Here is a 26282-nt window from a genome sequence, read left to right as displayed (position 1 = left end):
GAAGTCTGGTCCATCTACCCTACTATCACACAAGTGGATTCTAAGTCAAGAAGCATTACTCAAGACAAAGAGGAACAATTCACAGAGATAAAGGGTTAATTCAGTAGAAAGACAAGACAGTCTTAGTCATCTAAAAATGTAACCTCAAAACATGTAGGACAAAAGGACTCAGAAATCAAATGAGAAACAGATAAATTCACAATCAAAAGTAGAAATTATAGCTTATCTCTTTCAGTAACTAATAGAATATGGGGGACAAGTCAATAAGGATATGAAAGATCTGAACAACATTCTAAATACAGTTGATACAGTCAATTAAAAAAGCAGCTCTATTTCCTAGGGGGAAAAAAAAACCTAGAAACTAAAACATAAAAAAAGATTGCATTAAAATATAAAATTATTTTAAAAAACTAGAATACAATCTAAAGTTTATAGACAGAGTTCCATATATGTGACCACATGATTTACCATGCCAACGTAAGGGAGAAAGAATGATCTTTTCAGGAAAAAAAAAAAAAAAAAAGAATGATCTTTTCAATAAATGGTTCTAGTTCAAATGGATATTCAAATGGAAAATTAACATACATACTTCACCTCACATCACAGTGCAATTTAGAAGCTAAAACAAGCTTCTGAGATAAAGTCTCTATATCCTTGAAATAATCAATGATTTTAGTAGGACAAAAAAGGCAATACACATAGAGGAAAAGTTTTAAAAATCAGACCTTATTAAAATTTAAGAAAACCCTCTGGTCATCAAAACTTGTAACTAAGAGAGTCAAAAAGCAACAAACAAAGCAGAAAAAGCTGCAATACAAATGTCAAAAAAGATGGTATGCCTGGGCGGCTCAGCAGTTGAGCGTCTGCCTTCAGCTCAGGTCTTGATACTGGGGTCCTGGGATTGAGTCCTGTATCAGGCTCCCTGCACGGAGCCTGCTTCTCACTCCACCTGTGTCTTTGCCTCTCTCTGTGTGTGTCTCTCATCAATAAATAAATAAAATCTTTAAAACAAACAAATGTCCAAAAAGAAGTTATACTCAGAAAATATTTTTAAAAACTCTCATAAGTCAGTAAGACTGACAAATCAATAGAAAAATTGGCAAAAGACTTTTAAAACAGGAACTCCAAAAAATAATAAAAAATAAAACAGGAGCTCCACCAAGGAGGATATCCAAATGACCAATAAGTGTATGAAAAGGTGCTCAGTATCATTAATCATTATATGGTACTACAACATACACCCAGAGTGGCTAGGATTGGAAAATGATAAATTTAAAGCTGAATGTACCAAATGTAAGTAATGATGTGGAGCAATGAGAATTTTCTTATAGTGAGCATATATCTTATAGATATATCTTATAGAGCACAGACCTACAACTACTTTGACAAAAAATTTGGCAGAATCTATCTTATATATCTTATGATATCTTATATATATCTTATGATATCTTATATATCATATATATCTTATAGATATATCTTATAGAGCACAGACCTACAACTACTTTGACAAAAAATTTGGCAGAATCTACAAATGCTGAATATGTACCTTAAGACCCAGAAATTTCACTCTTAAGTAAACATCCAAGAGAAATGCATGCTTATGAACATCAAAGGACATGTGTTAGAATGTTTATGGCAGTTTATTACAATCAGCAAAAGTACAGATATATTCTAGTTCTATTCATACAATGAAAAATTAAAAGAACTACAGCTACATCTAATAACACGGAGGAATATCACAGACACAAAAAGTGAAGACAAAGCCAGGAATGAAGCATGTATACTCAGATTGTGTTTATATAAGATTCAAATACTTATTTATAGGATAAAAGTCAAAACAGTGTATGATCTGACTTCTACAAGGAATCTAAAAAAGCCAAACTCATATAAACAGAAAGTAAACTGGCGGTTGCTAGGTGCTAGGGGAAATCGGGAGATGTTGATCAAAGGATACAACCTTCCAGTTATAAGTAAGTGCTAGGGATCTAGTATACAGTGTGGTCACTGCAGTTAACAATACTCTGGTTTAAATATACCATAAAGTAAACCAAGCTAAATGAGCAAAGTTAAGTGAGTAGGTCTTAAATGTTTAAACCACACACAAACATAAAAAGGTTATTACTGAGATGACAGATATGTTAACTAATCTCATTGTGGTAATAATTCCACAATATCAAATATGTGAATATCAAATATCACTTTGTAGATTTTAAACTTACACAGTTAAATGTCAATTTTATCTCACATAGGCTGGAAAAAAAATAGTGATTCTTTTGGGGTAGTAGATAAGGACTGCCTGAGGGGACACCGAGCATTGTGGAGTGTTAGCAACTTTCTATACTTTGATTTAGGTGAATGTATACATCCCATTTATTAAAAAAAAAAAAAAAACCTTGACCTATATAGTTTTCCCCTTTACTGTATATTAATTCTCATTTTCTTTCTAAGTATGCAAGGTAAGTGATAAAATCAGAGCACAGAACGTAGGACACTCCAACGATTGATAAAACACACACAACTAACATGGAAGTGGTTTAAACAGCCTCCATATTATCAGGCTAAATTTTCTGACAGAAACTCAGAATTTAAAGCTCAATTGCTAGGCATATAGTGAGAATACAGAAATTGAGTATCTAAAGATAAAGCCAAGTCTATTGCTGTGAGGTATGACCCTCTGTAGACTTGATATGGATTCAAATGGCTAATTCCCATTAACAGAGTAAATCCTTCAATGAGTACTCTAGATGAATCCTCAGCAAGTGCCTTTTAAACCCTGTAGCACATGTAGATTTTTCTTTTTTAAAAAAGATTTTATTTATTTACTCATGAGAGACACAGATAGAGAGGCAGAGACACAGGCAGAGGGAGAAGCAGGCTCCCTACAAGGAGCCCTATGGGGGACTCGATCCCAGACCCTGGGATCATGCCCCAAGCCGATGGCAGGTGCTCAACAGCTGAGCCACCCAGGAGTTCCTCATGTAGATTTTTCTTGCTCAAAGGTTATGAACTTTTACAACTTGTAATCATTTAATTGTACACCAACATACAAGAAGAAAAAAATAATCATTATGCTACCTAATACTTTTATACTGAAGTATTTTGACCCACCCTGGTACAAGGTTGATATTATCTGCATGAGATTTCAAAATAACAAATTTTTCAATAAAAATACCTACTCTATAAAATTCATTTCATTCCAAAATTACTCAAAAAGATCAATGTCTTAAATATTTTGATCATATAAATATGATCTATACATTTAAGTTTAACCAAATACAATTCCCTCAAATATGCAGATCTGCTTAACCAAATACAATTCCCTCAAATATGCAGATCTGCTAAAAATATTGAAATACTGACTTTTTTTTTAATTTTTATTTTATTTATTTATGATAGTCATACAGAGAGAAAGAGAGAGAGGCAGAGACACAGGCAGAGGGAGAAGCAGGCTCCATGCACCGGGAGCCTGATGTGGGATTCGATCCCGGGTCTCCAGGATCGCGCCCTGGGCCAAAGGCAGGCGCCAAACCGCTGCGCCACCCAGGGATCCCAAATACTGACTTCTTATGTTTCATCTATCCCTTCTGGGTTAACTGAAAAGGAAATTAATATTATTAGTTTTACTTTAATGGCTAACATCTATCTTTCCAGAAGTACTTGTATAATTGTCTAGAAAAAAATTATTGCTTTGGATCAAACTGAATTTCCTAAAGTATTTTTATATAGGTTATCAAAACCTGTTTTCTGGTTCTTTTATTTTGACCTATTTTGAATACACAGAATAGCAATGAGAATAAAGTGACCCAAATGCTTATATAATTTGAGGGATAGTTCTATCCTTTAAAAGCTAACATATATATTATCTTGAATTAAGAAAGAAAAATGACCACTGCTTTTACAACCCTAGTTTTAGTAGACTTCAAATAAACTTATAAACATTTATTGCTAGTTCAATTTCCCAATTTTTTGTTTGTTTGTTACTCCTTAACGTAATGAGAAATAAGAAATAAGGCACTCTCTAGGGAATTTGCCATAACAGGTGCACCTCATAGAAATGCAGACTGTTTTTTTCTTAATCTGCACCTTGTCTTTTCTTCTTGCAAAACAAGAAAAGTGCTTATTTTCTTGTGAATTTACAAAAATGCTGTAAAACACTCTCTGGAACTGATCCCAAATATGAAATTCAAAGATGGATAGGATACCAACAGCACTTAATGAAATACAGTACGTAAAATGGTAGCAATCACAGGGAAAAAAACTGTTTATACATAATAGAACTGCATTTCAAGTTTGGAAGCAAGGGAGGCCTCCTTTTCCATAAATCTTTCAGTGAAATACTGATTAGAGCACAACTCTGATGCATTATTGAAGAGGCAAACTCTTGCACAGTAATTGATGGTGGCACTCTGATTTAATGATCCTTATTTTTAAAGCTAATTAAAGAAATTGAGTTGCATGTTCAAAGGGGATTAGCTTAATGTGATGAGACTATTTTGGACATAAAGTACCTCCATAGTTCCTGAACTAAACATGATACAAAATGGAGCAGCAAATTATAAGGTCGTGGGAGGGGGGCATTTTCTGATGGAATAGGCATAATTTCACATTTTCTATGTGAACTTCTTTTCATTCATTCAAATACTTACTGCACACCTCAAATGTCCAAGACATTGGGCTCCAGGGGATGGGACAGTAATTAAAGAGATAAAATGCTCTGCATAATCACTAATACGTTAGATATCCTATAAAATTGCTTCACCAGGCACCGTTCACCCACCTACTAAGATAGAATACCTTTCTCTTCATAGCTGCGAATTGTTGAATAGCAGAGCAGATAGTAGATAAGAATTTGTAGATAATCTAAAAGTAGCCATTGAAGATCTTTGGCTGATAAATTTAAAATACAAGGTAACTGAATTTAGAAAATAATTCCTTAACCCAAGAACGTTTAAGCAGTCATTCTGAGTAACCAAAATATAAATTTTCTTCATCTGCCTCTGTAAAGTTTCAGTGGTATATTTGTCCTAAAATTCCCACATGCTAATTGAAAAGGATAAATGATCAACCAAGAAACTCAAGATGAAAGGCAAAGAAAAAAAATGAATTAAAGAGTACCTAAGACTCTTCTGGTTTTCTCTCGTTTGATATTTAGAAAGGCATAAATAAATGATCAATCATCTTCCTAAAGCAATGAAAGTAATGCGTATTGTTACAGGCTATTAAGTGACAAGATCACGACCAAAACCATAAACTCTATACAACATAAGTGATGTTGTCAAGTTAAATAAATGGCCACATGGCAGGTTATGCTATTTCATTTAGGATGCTCTAGTCTTCGGTCAGAGTTGCCTCTATGAAAACTTTATTCTTAAAATTACATCATAATTAAAATTAATACACAATGCATTCTGCACTAAAATGTCAGTATCAGGGATCCCTGGGTGGCTCAGTGGTGTGGCACCTGCCTTCGGCCCAAGGCGTGATCCCGGATCGAGTCCCACGTCTGGCTCCCTGCATGGAGCCTGCTTCTCCCTCTGCCTATGTCTCTGCCTCTCTCTCTCTGTCTCTCATGAATAAATAAATAAAATCTTTAAAATGAAATAAAATGTCAGTATCAGCATAATGCAGAGTATTCCATGTGTATTTTATAAACTAATTTTTTAAGGTATAAATTTCACTAAGATCTTTAAAAATAGGGACGCCTGGGTGGCTCAGCAGTTTAGCACCTGCCTTCTGCCCAGGGCATGATCCTGGAGTCCCCGGACTGAGTCCCACATCGAGCTCCCTGCATGGAGCCTGCTTCTTCCTCTGCCTGTGTCTCTACCTCTCTCTCTCCTCTCTCTCTCTCTCTGTGTGTCTCTCATGAATAAATAAAATCTTTAAAATAAATCTTTAAAAATACTCAGTTGAAAAGATTCAAATCGCCCCCAATATCCTAAGATACATATGAATACTTTTTTTAAAAGATTATTTATTTATTTATTTATTTATTTATTTATTTATTTATTTATTTATGAGAGCAGGAGAGAGCACATGAAGATGTGGGGCAGAGGAAGAAGCAGACTCCTCACTGAGCAGGGAGCCAGATGTGGGGCTCCATCGTGGGACTCCTGGATCATGACCTGAGCAGAAGGCAGACATTTAAACAACTGAGCCACGCAAGTGCCCCTACATACAAATACTTGAGTAACGTTGCAAAATAAAACTTAACTTATACAAATAAAACTTGAACTTAACCACAGTTTTGCTTTAAACTTTTTTTTGTTATTGTTATAAAAAGTTTTAAGTTTATCATTTAAAAAAAAAGTTATTTTCTATAATGAAGTAAGATACTATAGAATTCTTTAACCTATACTAAGTTCCCACTGAAACTCCAATTAAAGATCACTAATTTCAAAAGCAATGGTTTCTTTTTCACACTTGTTTGGTCTTTTTTTCACAGTATTTTACTTTTTATTGTTATTAGGGAAGCGGTGTCTGTGATATGTGGGGGGGGGGGAGTCATATTCCTATCAGCTCCCCTCATCAAGAGCAATAGTCTATTACCCTTCTTAAGTCACTTTAAAAAGTTCTCGATGAAGGGGGCACCTGGAGTGAGATCCTGAGATCCTGGTCCTAGTACCAAGCCATGGCTTGTCCCTCTGCCCATCCTTCCTAGGCCCCGTCCCTTCCCTGACCACGACCCCTGCCTTAGCCATGCCCCTCCCCTGCCACCTTGTGCTCTCTCTGCTCCTGCTCTCTTGCTCTCAAATAAATATAATCTTTTTTTTTAAAAGTTCTTGATAAAGTACTTAAAATTATTAGTTTTATTCAATCTTTACTCTTATGTGTATATGTTTTTAATAATCTGTGATTCAAAATGGGAAGTGAACATAATGCAGTTCTGCTGTATAAAAAAATACAACTCTTGTCTACAGGAAATGCATTATTATTTCAGTTGCAAGCTGAACTAGCTACTTTTCTCAAGAGCACCATATTACTTGAAAAAAACAACTGAAAGTAAAAAAAAAAATGACTGTACAAACCTGGTATATGGCAAACAATTTCTCAAAAATAAAGTAAGCCTGTCACTTCAAGGAAAACAACTGACAGGAATTGTTGCAATAGTAAAATGTGAGGCTTCAAGTGAAAATAAGAATTCTGGAAAACTTGTTATCTGTCACCCTGAGCTTAATAACTTTCCATAATTTAAAGACTATTGATAATACCAGAAGCAATGATAGTATAAACTTTTGATATTATATAATGAAATGTGAAAGATAATTTTCCTGTTTTCAAATTTCCCAGAAAACCAATGTATTACACAATTATGCGTGGTTAAAAAAATTCAAAGCACAGGATAGATTTTACTGTAAGAGTACAGAATGTTCACTGGTTTGGTTTCTGATACCACCTTATAACTAAACTTTAAGAAACTACCAACAGGGGCACCTGGGTGACTCAGTCAGTTGAGCATCAGCTCTTGGTTTGGGCTCAGTTCACATCTCAGGGTTGGGAGACCGAGCCTGGCACTGAGCCCTTCACTGAACACCGTGATGAACCCTGCGCTCAGTGGAGAACCTGCTTGGGATTCTCTCTCTCTCTCTCTCTCTGCCCCATCCCTACCCTTGCTAGACCCTCACATGTGCGTGCTTTCCCTCTCAGATAAATAAATATATTTTTTAAGACTTTATTTATTTATTCATGAGAGAGACACACAGAGAGGCAGAGACATAGGCAGAGGAATAAGCAGGCTCCATGCAGGGAGCCTAATGTGGGACTCAATCCTGGGACCCTGGGGATCACGCCCTGAGCCAAAGGCAGATACTCAGCCATTGAGCCACCCAGGCATCCCAATAAATAAATCTTAAAAAATAAAACAATCCCTACCAATAGTTTTGTGTACTATCAAAGGATATTCACAAAAAGGCTATCCTCCTCCCTTTGCCAGCTAAATATATACATCAACTGAAATAACAAATCCAAACAGATCAAATGCAGAAACAGATATGAGAATCCAGTCTTCTTCTGTTAAACATTAGAGAGATGTACAAAAATGTAAAACAATGTCACTCTTTTAATTTTTATTTTTATTTTTTTTTATTTTTTCACTCTTTTAATTTTTAAAGCAATAGGTTTATTACTGCTATTCTCAAATGAATTAATAAATATTTAAAATACTTCTCAATTTTAATTTCTAACCTGATAAATACTGATGCATAAAACCACATAAATTAAAGCTCTTTGAGGTCCTTAGTAATTTTTAAGGGTGTAATGGGGTCTTGAAACCACAGTATCTGAGATCCACTGCCTTAGAATATTAAATTTCAGTGAGAGAAGAAAGCACCAAGAAGAGAATCAATAGTTACTGAGTGCTTGGTAAAAACTCAGCTTATGCCTTAGAGGTTTACCTCCATGCTATATATCATTCCCATATCACAACTAACGGAGGAGAAAAAAGAGGTTCAGCGAAGAAAATACATATATGTATATATTCATTTTAAGAAATAAACTCCTGAAATGTCAAAATACAAATCTGGGTTGTGTCTGTCTCCAGATCCTATTAGACTGCCAGCATCCAAGATCAGATAATCATAACGATGGCCTCAAATCACCAGGAGATCCTTAAATTATGTTCACCACATGGTTTACAAGGACAGTGAAACAAAAACAACATAGCCCTATGATTAAGACCTGGGTCTGGAGTCAGCCAGCCTGCATTTAAATGCTAGCTCCACCATTTAAATTCCCTGTGCCTCCATTTCCCCATCCATGAAATAAGGAAAATAACATTATCTATTACATCTACCTACTACTATCAACCACATTAGAATTGTTGCAGTGATGAAACAGGTACTTAAAATAGTTCCTGGCACACAGTAAGAATTTCATACACGTTCATCACTCTGACGATGATAATGGTGTGAATAGTGTATCTTTCCAATATGGTTACTAAAAAAACACTAGTTCTTCAAAGTAACTTCAGTTATTTGGCTAATATATTTATCCTAAAAATTAGTTCTCTGGCAAGGAAAGATAATTACTGATGCACAACAGTTCGAATTTTCATGAATATTTACAGGTCTCTTAATTAAGCAATCATTTACTGAACTTAAATAAAATATCCTATTAGGTACAGAGTAGTCAGAGATGAATGTGGCATGGTTTTATCCCAAAACTAGTAAACGGTCTTCAAACAAATCTGAAATGCACTTAATTCTAAAACTGCTTTTTTGCTTGGTAAGAACAAATGGCAAGTGGAATGCCGCACATACACCACAGTCTAGGCATGTGTGTTGACGTGTATTTGCAGAATGTCTTTTCTTTATTTAAATCTCAACACTTCTGTGCTTTCTTAGCAAAACTTCCAAGGCAAAAAATTTAGAGAATGTAGAATGACCAAAAGTAATATTCTTATCAAAGTATGCTGAAATATTCTGCATCAAAGGGTGAAGGTATTCAAATTAAGTAAATTAATATGCCTTAAATGCCAAGACAAATCGAAATTTAGAAACTGAAAACTTAGGGGTTGCTGAGTGGCTCAGTTGGTTAAGTGTCTTACTTGGGTTCAGGTCATCGTGTCAGGGTCCTAGATCAGAACCCTGCATCAGGCTCCATACTCAGCGGGGAGCCTGCTTGTCCCCTCTCCCTCTGCCCCTTCCCCTGCTTGTGCTTTCCCTGTCTCTCAAATAAATAAAGAAAATCTTTAAAAAAAAAAAAGAAATTGGAAACTTAGATGAACAACATGTTAGAATGTTTGTAGTGTTTTTTCTACCAGTTTCACATTTCCAGAAGACAAAACTGATTCACAGTTCACAGTCTGCTTAGAGAAAAATAAAACAAAACCTCACAGACAAGCTTAAATATGTGGAAATGGGCATATGAAGACTGATGGTACTTTGTCACACTGCCTCTCCATTCTATTATCCTACCCAGTTCACCTAATCTCTAACAAGTAGCGTAATTATTTAAGAAGCAGAATGAAAGTTCTGGTTTATATTAAAAGGTTCTGATTAAATCTGGGTAAGGATTTAAGGGAAATGGCAAATCTTAATGAACCTGAATTTTCTAAACATTAAGTGCATTTCTCTTTAATAATGCTAATAACTGCTTTTCCAACCTATTTATTCCTTATAGAAGAGGACTAAGAGTTTAGGAACAGTGTAAATTAAAAGTAAAAAAAAGCACTGGCTTTGGGATCAGACAGGTTTACATTCTTCTTCTAAACCTACCAATGAATAATTGTGTGGTCCAGGATTAAGCTATACAACATCTCTCAGCCCCAATTTCTTCATGGATAAAATGGGGTAACACACACCTCATATAACTGATGGACTAGTCAAATGAGATAGTCCACAACACATGAGAGCTTCCTAAAGGTGAGGGTGGCTATTTTTGTTATATAGCTTCAGATGTAAATTAACCTGTTTCGTTCTTAAATTCTTAACTCATTTAGGTTATACCCAGTAAATTTCACATTTTTTCTCTCTTCTCCAAAGACCATTTAACTTTGTCACAAAAACACCATACAATTAGCACCATTTGCTGTTTTAGACACACATGCATACCCAATAGCAAGATGGTGTTGCATTTTAATCCAGCACTGTATAAAAAGCTTGAACACTGCCTTCTTGCCCAGGATAAAACAAGAATTTTAGTCCCTCAAAGGCTCTATATTTACAAACTTTTGGTTAAAGGAACAAACATTTAAAAGCTGTTATTGTACCAAAAATAAAGTATTTGAAATTCCTACAGTAAATAAACTCTATGGTAAATGTAAAAACATAAGAATCACTCCTTCTCTTTTAACTTCTCCTAGATAATGTATGTTAAAGTCTCAAGAAACAGATACTTTCCTGTTAGGCAGCTGCAATGCCCTATCATAAAAGTCAAACCATTTTGGGAGTAAGAAAAATATTTTTTTCATTTTCACAAGCAACAACAACTTGGAAGAATTCCGTTCCATTTTTTGATAATTCCTGTTAACAGGGTTAAGGCATGTTTCCTTTCTCTCTGTACTTCTTCTTCCCCCCAACACCAAGTCGTAACTTAAACTAGACATTCTTGGGAGACAGCAGTTGTTATTCCTCCTTTACTGATTGCATGGCTAAAGATGAATCTTCTCCATTTCAGTTTTAAATTAGAAACCATAGAGAAAGGGGTGATTTTTTTTTCCATTTATATAAGTACTAAAGCTGAGTAAACACAGACATTGCCACTCTGTACAACAAATCCTACAAAACCGTATCCTTCTGATTACCAAAGTCAGAACAGAGGAACAAAAATGCCCGGCTATGAAAATTTTCATCTTTCCATCAACCCAAAAAATATAACAGTGAAAAGTTAACAGTTCTGCTGATGCCACTGCTTAAAAGCAACATACCTCAACAGTCTGGCCATGAACCTGATTTAGCAGTTTTATAAATGAGTACCCACAGAATAGTAGTTACTCCTCAGGCATGCCCCAGATAGTGGTGCTCTAGCCAACACCCCCTGCTTACATCATGTATTTGAAAGTGACCCTATGAGATATACATTAACTACCTATTTCTCTAGGCTCTCTGAAAGTTGTTCCTGTTTTAAGACAGAGCATTGGAAAAAAAAATACACAGGTACAGTACACTTTAGCAGAAAAGCCATCATCACTTAATTAGTATGTGATGCTGTATTCTTAGTGTATACTCTTAGTATACCTCATTCTTAGAGAGATAAAAGAAGCATTTCTCTGAAGAATAATTCTTGTATTTTATGATTATAATTAAAAGTCTTATCTATCAGAAATCAATAAAACCTTTACCATAATTTTGTTGAGGGTTTTTTTTGTTGTTGTTGTTGTTGAGGGTTTTCACTATAATTTTTTAAATGTGGAGAAAGAAGATGATTGTTAAATATTGTATTTAATAAAAGAGCTAGAATATAAAGTTGATACAATTTTTAACTTGATAACAATAAAGTTTGATACTGAATGCAAAAGAAGAAAGATAAAAAACACACCTGCAACCTCCAGCCCTCCCAAAAAAAAACTCTACCTAAATAAATCCTTCACAAGTTTCCTCCCTTTCCAAGAACTCACACATAGGCTATTGCCCTGGTAACGGAGATCTACAGGTGACTCTATATCAGGGGTTCTCAATCTCAGCACAACACACATTATAAACCCAATAATTCCTTGTTTTAGGAGGCTGGGCTAGGCATTGAGGATGCTTAGCAACATCCCTCATGTCTACTCATTTACACATCAGTAGCATGGCCCCTACACCCCCACACAAGTTACAACCAACAAAAATGTCTCCATATATTGCTATATGCCCCCTGGAGGGAGAGAATGTAAAATCATCCTCACCTGAGAACAGGTCCTCTATACCCTTGTAAACACTGTGTCCATTACCCAAAATAAATTCTCCTATCACTGCAGAAAAGTCCTACTCATTTCTCAAGACCCATCTTACATGTTGTCTCCAATGTAGTTTTCTTTTATTTATGTATGTATGTATGTATGTATGTATTTATTTATTTATTTATTTATTTATTTATGATAGTCACTCACAGAGAGCGAGAGAGAGAGAGAGAGAGGCAGAGACATAGGCAGAGGGAGAAGCAGGCTCCATGCACCGGGAGCCTGATGTGGGATTCCATCCCGGGTCTCCAGGATCGCGCCCTGGGCCAAAGGCAGGTGCTAAACCACTGTGCCACCCAGGATCCCTTTTTTTTTAAGATTTTATTCATTTATTCATGAGAGACACAGAGAGAGAAGCAGAGACACAGGCAGGCTCCTCTGTGGGGAGCCTAATACAGGTCTCGATCCCAGGACCTCAGGATCATGACCTGAGACAAAGGCAGACATTCAACCACTGAGCCACCCAGGTGCCCCCCAATGTAGTTTTCTTGTAGTCAAGGTTAATAATTCCTTCCTCTTCTCCCAATCATTTTCTTACTTAGTTACATAAAACATGTATATTCTTTTTCCCCTCTAGATAACGAGAACCTGTCTTAGTTATTCATAGTATTTTTATCAACTTTATTAATAAATGATTATAAGCCTTCTATAAAAGCACCCATGAGATAACCCTCCCAATGCCAAGGAAAATTTGGCTCACTGAATCATGTCTGACGCTGAGCAATACATAACCCTCCAACGCTCTCTTGCTCCGTGTGTGTGTGTGTGTGTGTGTGCATGCATAAAATTGTTGCCTTTGCTCCTGAGAAATGGAAATTAAGTGATAATACTCAATTTTAGTTACCCAAGGTCCCTGGAATATCCAGTTCTCTGATATTTTTATTTGGTTTTTGTTTAGATTTACCTTTGAATCACCCACTATTTGATATGTTATGCTATCAGAAGTTGTTCCAAACTTTTTTGGGAATGTGAACAGGTAAAATTTAAAAGCATAAAAATATAAGACAAAATTTGTATACCATGAACCCTGTATTTCAAAATAAAATAGAAGGATCCAAGTACTCTAATCAACACTGTACAATAATTTCCAACCTGATTCTACATTAAATCAACATCTCTCCAATTATTTCAAGAGGTGTCACAAAATTTCAAAAGAGAAACTTAGGAAAAAATTCGGGCTTAAATTGGTATGTGTGTGTGTATATATATATATATATATATATATATATATATATATATACATTACACATTTAGATGATATGCATATAAGCCAACAGTTTTCTGGGAAAAAGGTGAATGAACAAGGAGCCTGGAAATAGCAAACAACAACAACAGCAGCAAAATAAAAGAATATCATATTCCAAAAAGGCCAGAAATCACAGACATGGAGAAAACTCCAGAATATGCTGAGCCCTGGGGCTTGTTTCCCAAATCAGCAGCATTTGTAGCCTGAATTACACACATTATTTCTTCAATCTTAGAATTGGTCTTGGTTGCCATAGCTCTTAAAAAAAAAAACTCTCAGGGCTGTCAATTTCTAAGTATTAGTCCTAAATTTCTACTGAAATTAATAATTTTAATTCCCAGTTTTCCTACAAATAACTCAAGGTAAAAAGACATTTCATCTCATGTCTATGGTCAATTCCTAAGGCAAGGCAATTAATTAATCAGGAAAGTAGTATACACCTCTACTGGACTGAAGAAACATCACAGAATAAATATGCAAATCCAATATCCTCATGGCTGACAAGTTTCTATTATTAAACTGCTAACGTGTTTATTTCTCCCACAATAGCTGGATCTTTGTCATGAATACGCATTGAGCCCTACAGTTATTAGCTGTGATGACTAGGTGACAGTGAGGACACTACTTGAGAATTTGCATCTGACAGATCATTGACACACGGTCACAGTTCTTTTTTTTTTCTTCTCATTCACTTAAGCAGGAATCATGCAATAGGAAAGGAACTAGAGCTATTAGAGATTATTCAGGTTTAATAGCACACATCCTTTTAGCTGGCGGTTAGAACAATACACAATGTGGCAGAGTTAAACAGAGGCATCAATTATGCTCTCAGACCTGTTAATATTTTTGACAATATTTAAATAGCACATCCCTTCAGGGCATGGCTTTTTTGCCCTCTCAGTTACACACCTGTCAAGTGTTTAATTTGCCAAAGGGAAACAGTTTGATTTCTAAGGGCAGTCTTAATACTGAAGACGCAAATTGGAAAAATTACACATTACTGAATAGAAGTAATGAGAAAGATCTGAAGGGGAAAAATAGTCAGCTTAATTCAACATGGCATGTCAGCATCTGTCATTAATGCAACAATATGATCACGTTCTCCAATATGCTGCATATACCTCAGGCTTTTCAATTATTCACTCTTTTCACTTTCTAAAAAGGCAGGACGGTGATGGAGGAGTAAAGCTGGAGGAGTCAAATTTTTTGGTAATACTAAAAAAGATGGAGACACTAAGTTGCAGCTATTGTGCACATAAATCCACACATCTGAAAACATAACATATATTTTAAAAGATAAAAGATAATAAATAAAAGCCACTGGTCAGATTGGCATAACTAGTGGTTTAAAAGCACAAATTTCATCGCTAGGTTAATCAATTAAATTATAAATATTAACAAATTAGCAATTGGTAAACCACGCAGGAAATTTAATTCTAAAGTAAGTCTATAATATTCATGTCTATCCTTTAAAACAGAAAATACTAGGTTCTGACATTTCTTCCAGTCATACAAGAAAAATATGGTTTAACAAACAAATGACACTGAGTCAGTAAGAATGAAGACTAAAGCAAAGAGTCACAGAAACCGTGAGAGACATCGATGGTTTTAATCAAAACTGAACTCACAACTTCTAGGGGCCTAGTTTCTATCCTCAGAGAAAAAAAGAAAAAAGATGACGTGAGATAGGCTACAGAATCACAAGAGAGGAGAAAGACTGTGCCTTGGAAACCAAGAAAACCAAGTTTCAGATCTGGCTCTGTCCTTATAATAAATAAGTCACTCAGCCTTTATAAGGAGTTGTAATAAGCAGGGTGTGGGTCAGCTGGGTTCCTTGGTCCCTTTCGGTACTTGAAGAGATGACCAACTAGCCAAAAGTCCAAAGGCATGTAAGACACGCCTACAGAATTATCAAACCTCACAATGAACTGAGTCTTGGAATGTATCAGCATCTATCATTACCACAAGATCAGACTGGACCTGGTCGCAGACTACCTGGCTTGATAACATAATGTTCAAGGGTTTCTAAAGAGATTTTAGGTAAATCAAGTAGAACTCAAAGTTTTAGAGCCCATATCCTAGTTTGGAAATAGTAAAACAAGGTCTAGCCTCCTTTCAAGGCTAGAAGAGATTATCTCCAGTTATCTCAATGGATCAGTGGTATTTCCTAATACACTTACTAGTACTTTTTATTTAAACCTTTCCTCTCATTCTAATCATATTTTCATAGAATATGATAAAAGGAGAAGACGTGTTCAACTTTTCCACTTGCTGAAAAACCAAATAATTGTCCACATCATAATTACACTTATATTCAGAACATTGATCTCTCCAAACTCTTGCCAATTCATTCTGAAAAGGAGTACCTAAAACCAATCTTTTCAATAACTTGAAAAACAAACAAACAAACAACAACAACAACAACAAAAAACCCAGAGCTACACATAACTGAAACAACTCTTTTTCTTAATTCATGATCACAACTTTTAAAATTATTAAGTAAGGCAGCCCGGGTGGCTCAGTGGTTTAGTGCTGCCTTCAGCCCAGGGCATGATCCTGGAGACCTAGAATCAAGTCCCACATCAGGCTCCCTGCATGGAGCCTGCTTCTCCCTCTGCCTGTGTCTCTGCCTCTCAGTCTTTCTCTCTCTCTCTCTCTCTCTCATGAATAAATAAATTTTAAAAATTATTAAGTAGAAATTCACTAGAGAAAAATATTTTTAAAAATTAGAAAGTCTTCTTTATTTTTTTGCTACCAAATATCCAGATTAAGAAGTAATATGATATCAAACAAATTCCTTCTCTCTTGCTGCTATTTGCTCTTTTTGCATTTGGCATATTGTTTTTAATTGGAGAAATTCTTTCACTGAATTATGAAACAAGTCTTCGAATTTCAGTTTTAACCTTTTAAGGCAGAATATTTGTTAGCAAGTCATCCATAGTGATTAAATTAATGTTAAATACATGAAAATGAGAACTTAGATTGAAGGCATAATGAGATTGATTTCAAATCTTGTAAGGATAACAACCATTTAAAAAAAATTTTTTTAAACCTGAGAAATGGTGATTAAGTTCAAAGAACACCTAACTTGAGTGTTCATCCTGTCATTGTGATGTTTCAATTTTAATATAAACGCTAGGAAATTTTAATGCTCTTAATTTTTACAGAAAAAAAAAACAGTGTTACATTTAGAAGTTCTAATGTTTGTCACCATCTGATGCTGTCATTGGAAGCAATTGCTACTTACACTCTTTTAAGAAGTGAGAATTGCAATTCCTGTAACTGATGACAATGTAATTATTTCTTTTACTGTCAAAATAGAAGTGATTTCCCTTCCTCACACACATGATTACACATGCAAATTCAGGCTTATCTGAAATCTTATAAGCATGATGAATGTCTGAGTCCAAATACACAAGTTCACATGAACAATGAGCCTTAGAGGGGATGGAAACCAAGTCTACAGCCATCTATCCTACACTTATTTTTATCAACCCCTTCTCCTGTAGGGACTCTGCTTCAGCATCCACACAGCTTTCAACACAGTGTCATACCATCTACAACACACAGCAATAACCATTACAAAAATAACTGGGGGGGGGGGGGCGGAGGGAGTCACTGTGAATCTGAATGTTTCATTTGGAGGTTTAAATGACTTCATTAAACTATTCATTAACATATAGAAAAATCAACCTTTCAGAAAAACACAAGACTTTCACAAGATCCATGTCATGCCGTGAACCCCAGCTTTGGGAAAATTGTGTCCTACCTGGTCTTTCAGCTGCTGTACGGAAGTCTGAAGGTTTAGGATTTGACTGAAGAGTGAGCTCTGTAAGACTGACTTCAGAAGATTCAGTTTGTCTTCATTTGCTACATCTCCACGTTCTCGCAGCTTGGCTTGCAAGCGTTCTGCTGCCTGCAGGGCTCGATTTTTGTCTAAACCAAAGAGCAACACTGGTCATTAACGGGACTCAAAAGACTCACATCAAATCATGCTAACAGAAGAGAAATCCTAAAACTATTCCTTCTGAGAGCATAATACTGACTCGGAGGCAAAAAGGACTGTAACATGTCCCTTAACCTGGAAGTCCCTGGTAGGAGAGTCTGTTTGAAAGCAGAGAAGTAAGCGGTTATAGTGTATGCTATATGCAACTAATGCAACTTTATGCAACTAATTTTGTAAAAGTACAGAAACTAATTCAGATGGAGTACATTTGAAATCCAATGCCAGCTGTCAACTCTTTTACATAAACTATTGAAAACCAAACATTTCGTGATCTGGCAAAGGCTGATATTTTCACTTTTTAAAAAATTTTATTTATAATTAAGAAAAATTGGAAATAGAGCTAACTCACTAATAAGTGGATGTGGATGATGTCATTGATGAGTCATAATCCAAAATATGACAATTTCGTATATTAAGGAACACACATTCTACACATGAGAATTTACTTGAAAGTATATTACAACACCATATAACCCTTCAAAACACTACTTGTTAACACTTAAAATGTCTTTCCCCAAAATTAAATAGGATATTTATATATGCATCAAACCAAAATAATTGAAATATTTATTGATCACCTTATATATCAGGCATAAAGTTGCAAAAGTAAGTATTCTGAGTAAGTATATCCCTAATAATCCTAGCATCTTATATGCATGCTTCCACAAGATGGTTAGTCTCTATAACAAATAACAGTTAAAAACATCCTCCTATAATTATCACTCTCTCACAAGTGAACCAAAATTTGTTTTAAAGGAATGGAGACCATTTAATATATGTTCTAACAGATTCATCATGGTAACAAGTGTATCTATTAACATTCATTTGCCATATGATAGTAATCAGAGTGGGAATTATCACCATGGAGACTTCTATAGAACCAAATGCAGGGTTATACAGAAATGGGGAAATTAAGGCATGAATTAATGTGAACCACTAGTTCACACACATACAAAAACTTGAACAGTATCTATTCATCTGTACAATTTTTTTTTTTTTTTTTGAGAGAGAGAGCATGAGTTGGGAGGGGCAGAGGAAGAAGGAGAGAGAAAATCTTAAGCAAGCCTAGCAGGGGTCTAGATCTCACGACTCTTGAGATCATGACATGAACCAAAATCAAAGTTGGATACTTAACCAACTGAGCTATCAAAGTGCCCCATCATAAGCACAATTTTAAAAGTAAATAATGATAAGGATATGAGAATTTTATTCTGGGTCTTATTTCCTACAGTATCTCAGAATACAAATCTAGTATTAATTTCCATCTCAATTCTTGAAAGGTGCACAAATCAGTAATAATTTAAAAAATAAAATTGGAATTTGACAGCTTCGATAACTTCTAAAACGAACACTGGATGATGACAGCACTTCACCAAGTGCACCAGACCAACTGTCCACTTCCTTATGAGGCACTCTGCTTTGTGGATTAGTAGGAGTCCTTGTGGTACAGGACTTTACTATAAAATGAGGGATGAAGGTAATACACACCCTCGCATTTTCATCAATGAAAATGAATGATTCCTGCTATCACAAAAATAGCTCCTTTTCCTTTTCCTTCCACCTACTTTCATCCTACTCCCCAAAGCATGCAAGTATCAAGGCACCAGCCACAATCATCAAGGCACTAGAGTGAAATCCAGATACTTTCCAACTGTCATACCCAAAAATTTCCCTGGAAAACATGAGACAATAGGCCACCAGGAAAGGGATGGGTATATGCAAGAAATATGCAAGAAACTTATTCTACAAACCAGCTTCTCTACAACTGAAGAGCAGTGAAAAAAAGATTAACACAGAAATTTGCATATTTCAATCTACATTATCTCATGTAAAAATTAAACTGCCTTAAATCGTCACTGAAGTTTGTCAGCCTAAATGTTTATTATTGTTATGGCTCGTCATCAACTTAAAGGCAAAGCTCAGTAGTATTTCAACTGCCACAAGTAAAGAAGGCAATGAGCTTCTTTCAGTATTAAGAATAGTGTCAAACTTTCTGGTGCTATCCACAAACACCCATCAACCAGAAGTGGGTCCATAAATCAGAATGAGGTTTACATTAAATTTCATCAAAACTCATAACTGGTAGAACATTTCATATGCTTTTATCTTTTGCTTACAAATGATTTGTTTTTATAACACCACAGATTAAATCATCCAAATATAGAAACACAGTTCCCTGCTATAATGCTAGTGGAAAAAACTTATAAAAACTAAGCTACCAGACAAAATCCTGCTATGTAGAAAAACCATTTCAAAGACCCCAAGGGAAAAAGTTTTGATTCTTAGTAAAATAAGAAGGAATAGGTCTTACCTATAGTTTCTAACATTTTTTTTCCCAAAGCTTAGTGCTCTTCTCCACAACGATCTTAAACAGCAACTAAAACAGAACTCTGGGGAGAAATGGAGTAAAATAGAATGGTTATATTTTATCACAACATTAAAACTATATACTCTACAAAGCATTTGATGCTACTATAACTCCTAACTCCTTTGACCATTGAAATCTTGTTAATTTAAGATAGTTTTCTTTATAGGCCAAAAAAAGTAATCATTTTAGGACTTACTCAAAATTATCTTATATTTATAGATAATACCTGCATAGTAAGGTAAAAGGCATACAATCTGTTTTACGTAAGGTGGTATAGCTATCCAAAATATTTGAGAACTTCTCAACACACACCACTCTAATCTTAAATTCACTTACAGATTTTCACCTACATGGTAAGGAGCTTACTTTTACTCTGCATGAGATAGTCTTGGGCCAGAAATCATTAAAACATAAAAAGCAGAAGATGGGATCCTGCCTTTGACTGCTCATGGTCCTAACTGGGGTGACAGCACACATATCAATTAGAAATTAACTATGACACTCAGGCAGTATGTGAACCACAGGGAGCTGATAAATCATAGAGGAAAAACTGAATAAAAGGGAACACAGTGTTAAGTGGAAGAAGGGTTTTCAAAGGTTTTCCAAACACTCTCCTGACTATAATATTCTTTTCTCCCTCATTCAAAGCAAACGTTCTCAATCCTTCAACTCACACAGATTCATCTTTCTCTGACCAGAGAGATCTAAACTCTTTAAAGTATCAGCTACAGATTTCCAATGACAAAGTCCAAATCGCTAATCATTAATCCTTGACATCCAACAATTTATATATTCTCTGCCTGGTCAAACCTGTCCTCTGCCTTGCAGAAAAACCTCAGCCATTCCTTCAATGGAGAAAAAAAAAATCTACAGCCTGATTTCCTCACTTTTAGAAGATGAAACAGGATTTGCCTGAGAAGGAACAAGTTGCCCCTATTGTCTCTTTAATAGAAAATGCATTTGGGACAAAAGGAAGTACATGATGCATATGACCAGATACACACACCATCCACCAATGCCTGTGATTAGCTCTATGTAATAACAGAAAACAGTTCCTTACCCCAATTCAGAATATACTATTTAAAACATCAACTCCATTTCAAATAGCCAAAAGGCTCTACTACTGGCACTTGTTTTATAAAATGCCCTGATATCCAGAAAAAAGGGCATCGGCTCTATTTTGGAACTGAAATTTAAATAACAGGATAGGTATGGGCAAAGGGCCTAACACTTGAACCTTAGTTTCCTAGGAAACGTATTCACTGGGTATACTGTGATCCATGAGAAAAAGCACACAGATTTCTAGCTCGTAGTATAATTCACATGGTAAAATGTGTATTCAGGAATAATGCTGAGCCCATGCAGTTGAGCATTTCAAATGTTAGGCATTGTGTGGTTTCATGGGGAAAAATACAGGGAGATCTTTAAAATAAACTACTCCTGTTTTTATTCTTATTGACAAGGATACTTCATAAGATAACACACTATTAGGTCCCCCCTCAAAAAGTTACTAACTTCTGACAATTAACAAATAAAAGTAAAGATACCCCAATATAAGAAAGGTCTATAACTGATACATGCCCAGGAGGCAGCATACTAGCAACGAAAGAGCGTGTCACCTAGGAATTCTGATCCCCTGAAGGAACATTTCAGCTTGACCCCCTTACCAGATGTGATGCCCCGCCAAGTCGCTGTCTCTCCTGAAATAGAAAACTCTAACCACAGATGAGTGACACTCAAAGTTTTAAAAGGATAAAACTATACACATGAGTGCTTGCTAGGCACAATAAAGTCAGCTCTATCTTCTTTCCTCCTTGAAAAATTAACTCAGAAAGACAAGCAGTATTCATGACCTGGAGGGGGAAGTGGCCTAAGGCTTCAGAGACCCACTGATTTATGAGGAGCCTGCAGAGAAAGTACATAGTAAGCAATTCCCCACTGAGGAAAACACTGTCATCCCAAAGTTCACCTACAAGTCGATTATGTGAAAAGAGAATTACTTTTTTTTCTCCAGAGAAACTCTTATCATAAAGGTTTTTTTTTTTTTTTTTTTTTTTTTTTAAGGAAAAAAAAAAGCCCCATTCAACTGCAAATCAGACATAGCTCCCAGATGAGAGCTCCATTCCTCTGGATTTCAGATATTAAAAAAAAAAAAAAAAAAAAATGAGTTTCAGTTTCTCTGCTCTACTCTGATGTCCCTAAAATAAATATATGTAGCTTTTTTGAGGTTTTCCAGATTTTACAATTAGTAGCCATGACAAAGAGACAAGATGTTTAAAAAAAAATCGTTTCCTTTCCATGACTATATCCTATCCCAAGTATTCAGCTCTAACAATAAAGAAACTCATTTGTAACCAGACTTTTTGATCTGGAGAAAGGGGAGTTCACATGTATCAAACTGCATGAATTCTTCTCACCCCACCAACTTTCCCTCTTCACCCCCCCTCAACACCCTGCGGATACAGGAGGGTACCTGAGTGATAACAGAGGGTCATGGCCAATGGTAAGACGTAAAGAAGATCCAATACATGTCTGAAGAATGTCAAGTTCTCAGGGCTGTTCTGGACAATTTGGGCTAGCAGTGAAGATGATGAGTCGGAGGCGCAGTAAAGAGAGGAAATGAGATGAGGACAAGTAACAACACTAATGCTGGGGCAGAAGAAGGCTGGTAACAGCAAACATCTAACAGCCACCATGTCCTGGGCACCACTCTAAACATAGTATCCATCTAAGATCTTTAATCTTCATGCTATCCACTCACTTTACAAACAAGAAAATTGAGGCACTGAAAGAGGTGCTTACCAGTAGTCAAAACCACCAGTACATAATGGAGCCAGAGGCGAACCCAGGCAGTTTGGCTCCAGAGCCAATTAACAATTTAACTTCTACAATATGCTGCCTCTCAACAGGAGGAAGATTCACCTTACCATTCTCCTTCCTCTTTCCAAGTTCAAAAGTATGCTGACTTTGCCCTATACAAGAAAAAAACCAAAGGAAGAAACAGAGACCCCACATGCATGAAGTCTGAAATGGGCTGGTGTAGACAACATAACCAACAATCCATACAGGTATGAACAACTCAGAACTTAATAGAAGCCATGCATAGGTACATCAAAGAAAAATCAGTAATAGTCACCATTTATATAATGTTTGTATATATATTTAATAAACCACTTTTAAAATACAAGATTTTAAGAAAAATGTCCAAGAAAAAAAAAGCCTCTTTATATTAACATTCAAAGTACATTAAAAAAAAAAAAAAAAAAAAAAAAAAAACCATGGCTGGGGCAGCCCGAGTGGCTCAGCGGTTCAGCACCACCTTCAGCCCAGGGCGTGATCCTGGAGACCCGGGATCAAGTCCTATGTCAGGCTCCCTGCATGAAGCCTGCTTCTCCCTCTACCCGTGTCTCTGCCTCTCTCTCTGTGTGTCTCTCATGAAGAAATAAATAAAATCTTTAAAAAAAAAAAAAAAGCAAACAAACATGGCTGTTATATTTCAAGGTGCTAAATCCCTCAACACAATGAAAATACATATATTCAAATACTATCAAAAATATTGCTACTGTACACTAGCCTCTCTAGTTACTGCCCATCTAATACTGCCTATAGATATATCACTACTTGGTTACAACTGAACTTGTTACAGGAGCCATGGCACTTAGAACTACAGAACATACCATAAATGGCTCAATGAATTCAGTACTTATGAAGCACTACAGTGTTGGGCAAGGGCAAGCTGCACACTTTACATCATGAGAGGAGGGACCCTGAGGCTCTCTACATTATTCTCCACTGCCTTGCATATTATTCTCTCCATCTTCCAGAGAAGACAACAAAGGAAGGGAGAGACTCAGTCTTACTCAACGTCACATAGCTAGTAAGCAGAGAGCAAGGATTTGAATCCAACTTTGCCTGAATTCAAAGCCCACACTCACTCTATCACACATCGTATTTTCTATATTGTACTGCAAAAATCATATGGTGGGGATACACTGTTGAATGAAAGAAAAAAAGACTATGCAAGACAATGTATTAAGTTGCTAGTATTTGTATAAAGAATAGGGAAACGTAGTGTAAATAAAATTAACATGTATATGTTTGTAAAAGCACAGACTATTTCTGCAAGCTTTCCCAAGACACTAAGAGTGGGATTTAAGGGGCTATGGGACATTAAGAGAAACTTATTTTGCAGTGGATTTTTTTTTTTTGGTATTTTAAATTTTATATCAATATAACATTGGCAGATTTAGAAAATAAAAATACAGGATACAGAAAAATTCAAATAAATTTGAATTTCAAATAAATGAATTAATGTTTCAGTATAAGCATATCCTATGCAATACTTGGCATATACTTATAACTAAATGTTAATTTGCTGATTATCTATTCAATTCAGGCATCCATTATTTTACATGGCAACTCTATTTATGTATATATTACCTTGGGGAAAAAATCAAATTTTAAAAATCCTTTTTAATTTAAAGCCTTTATGCTTCTTGTAGAACATTAACATAATGGCAGAGTTGCCAAGTCCTTTGCAAATCTCCAAAGATTTTAGCTGTGACCCAATGACTGTTCAACTAGTCGATAATGCCAGTTTCAGAAGGGGATAAAAATCAAATCAAATTTGGTTTTATTTAGAAATAGGAACTGATTAATTGACTAATCATGTACTTTTCAACAAGTTGTACTGGTAATGTGTGGGCACAGATTGTAAGTAGTAAAGAATGAGTGTTTCAAACATAAAACAGATCATTCTGCCCAATGCAGATTATATGGAAACTAACAAGTGAAAATAGGTTTTCTGCTAAAAATAACCCAGAAAGAGAAACTGTCCCAAATGTATAAAATTTTCTATTTATCTTAAACAATTCTAACTGTAAAAGAGGTACAACTTTATCTTGTGTGTTTTTAAAGTTTTTATTTAAATTCCAGTTAGTTAATATACTGTATTGTATTAGTTTCAGGTGTACAATAGAGAGATTCCACAATTCCACATATCAAGCAGTGCTCATCAAGACAAGTACACTCCTTAATTGCCATCATCTATTTTTTTAAAGATTTATTTATTTATTTATTCATGAGAAACACAGAGAGAGAGAGAGAGAGAGAGAGGCAGAGACACAGGCAGAGGGGGAAGCAGGCTCCATGCAAGGAGCCTGATGTGGGACTTGATCCCGGGTCTCCAGGATCACACCCTGAGCTGCAGGTGGCGCTAAATCGCTGCACCACCGGGGCTGCCCACCATCATCTATTTAACCCATCCCTCACCCCTACCCCTTTTGTAACCATCAATTCATTCTCTATAATTAAGAATATGTTCCTGGATTTGTCTTTCTTTCCCTTAGCTCCTTTGATGTTTCTCTAATTCCACATGAGTGAAATCATATGGTGTTTGTTTTTCTCTTATTTCACTTAGCATTATACTCTCTAGCTCCATCCATGTCATTGCAAATGGTAAGATTCCATTGTTTTATAGCTAATATTCCATTGTGTATATATACCACATCTTCTTTATCCATTCATCAACCCATGGACACCTGAACTCCTTCCATACGTTGGTGATTATAAATAATACTGTTATAAACAGCCAAGTGCATGTATCCCTTTAGAATTAGTGTTTTTGTATTCTTTGGGTAAATACCCAGTACTGCCATTGCTGGATCATAAAGTTGTTCTATTTTTAACTTTTTGAGGAACCTCCTTCCTGTTTTCCATAGTGGCTACACCAATGTTCATTCCCACCAAACATGCGCAAGTATTCTTTTTTCTACACATCACTGCCAACACCTGTTCTTTCTTGTGTTGTTGATTTAACCATTCTGACAGATGTGAAATATCTCACTGTACTTTTTTTTTCCTCACTGTACTTTTGATTTACATTTCCCCAATGGTGAATGATGCTGAACATCTTCTCATGTGTCAGTTGGCTATCGGGATGTCTTCTTCAAAGAAATGTCTGTTCATGTCTTCCGTCCATTTTTAATTGGATTATTTGTTTTGGGGGTAGTGAGTCTTATAAGTTCTTTGTATATTTTGGATACTTACCCTTAATCAGATATGTCATTTGCAAGTATTTTCTCCCATTCCATAGGTTGTCTTTTAGTTTTGTTGATCATTTATTTTGTTGTACAGAAGTTTTTTATTCTGGTGAAGTCCCAGTAGTTTACTTTTGCTTTTGTTTCCCTTGCCTTGAGAGAGATCTAGAAAAAAGTTTCTAAGGCCAGAAGGGGTATACCTTTAAGTGAGTTTGCTGCAATGCAAACTCAAAGAACTCAATTCT

At 35.6% G+C, this 26282-nt stretch overlaps 1 protein-coding gene across 42 annotated transcripts in view; it reads right to left on the bottom strand.

Moving 5' to 3' along the window:
* MPDZ (multiple PDZ domain crumbs cell polarity complex component) overlaps positions 1 to 26282 on the bottom strand; it is a 160870-nt gene that overhangs the window by 114611 nt on the left and 19977 nt on the right. For all 42 annotated transcript variants that reach the window (XM_072728309.1, XM_072728282.1, XM_072728286.1 and 39 more), the window contains exons 2-3: positions 19943 to 20021; positions 17395 to 17561 (exon numbers count right to left, since the gene is read on the bottom strand). In XM_072728309.1, the coding sequence (XP_072584410.1) occupies positions 17395 to 17561; positions 19943 to 19958 (183 nt within the window). In that variant the 5' untranslated portion in view covers positions 19959 to 20021. The remainder of the gene's footprint in view (positions 1 to 17394; positions 17562 to 19942; positions 20022 to 26282) is intronic.

Source organism: Vulpes vulpes, chromosome 12, assembly GCF_048418805.1.
Source record: "Vulpes vulpes isolate BD-2025 chromosome 12, VulVul3, whole genome shotgun sequence".
NCBI lineage: Eukaryota > Metazoa > Chordata > Mammalia > Carnivora > Canidae > Vulpes > Vulpes vulpes.
The sequence above is the reverse complement of the archived record's forward strand: the minus strand, read 5'-3'. Positions and strand labels throughout refer to the sequence as shown.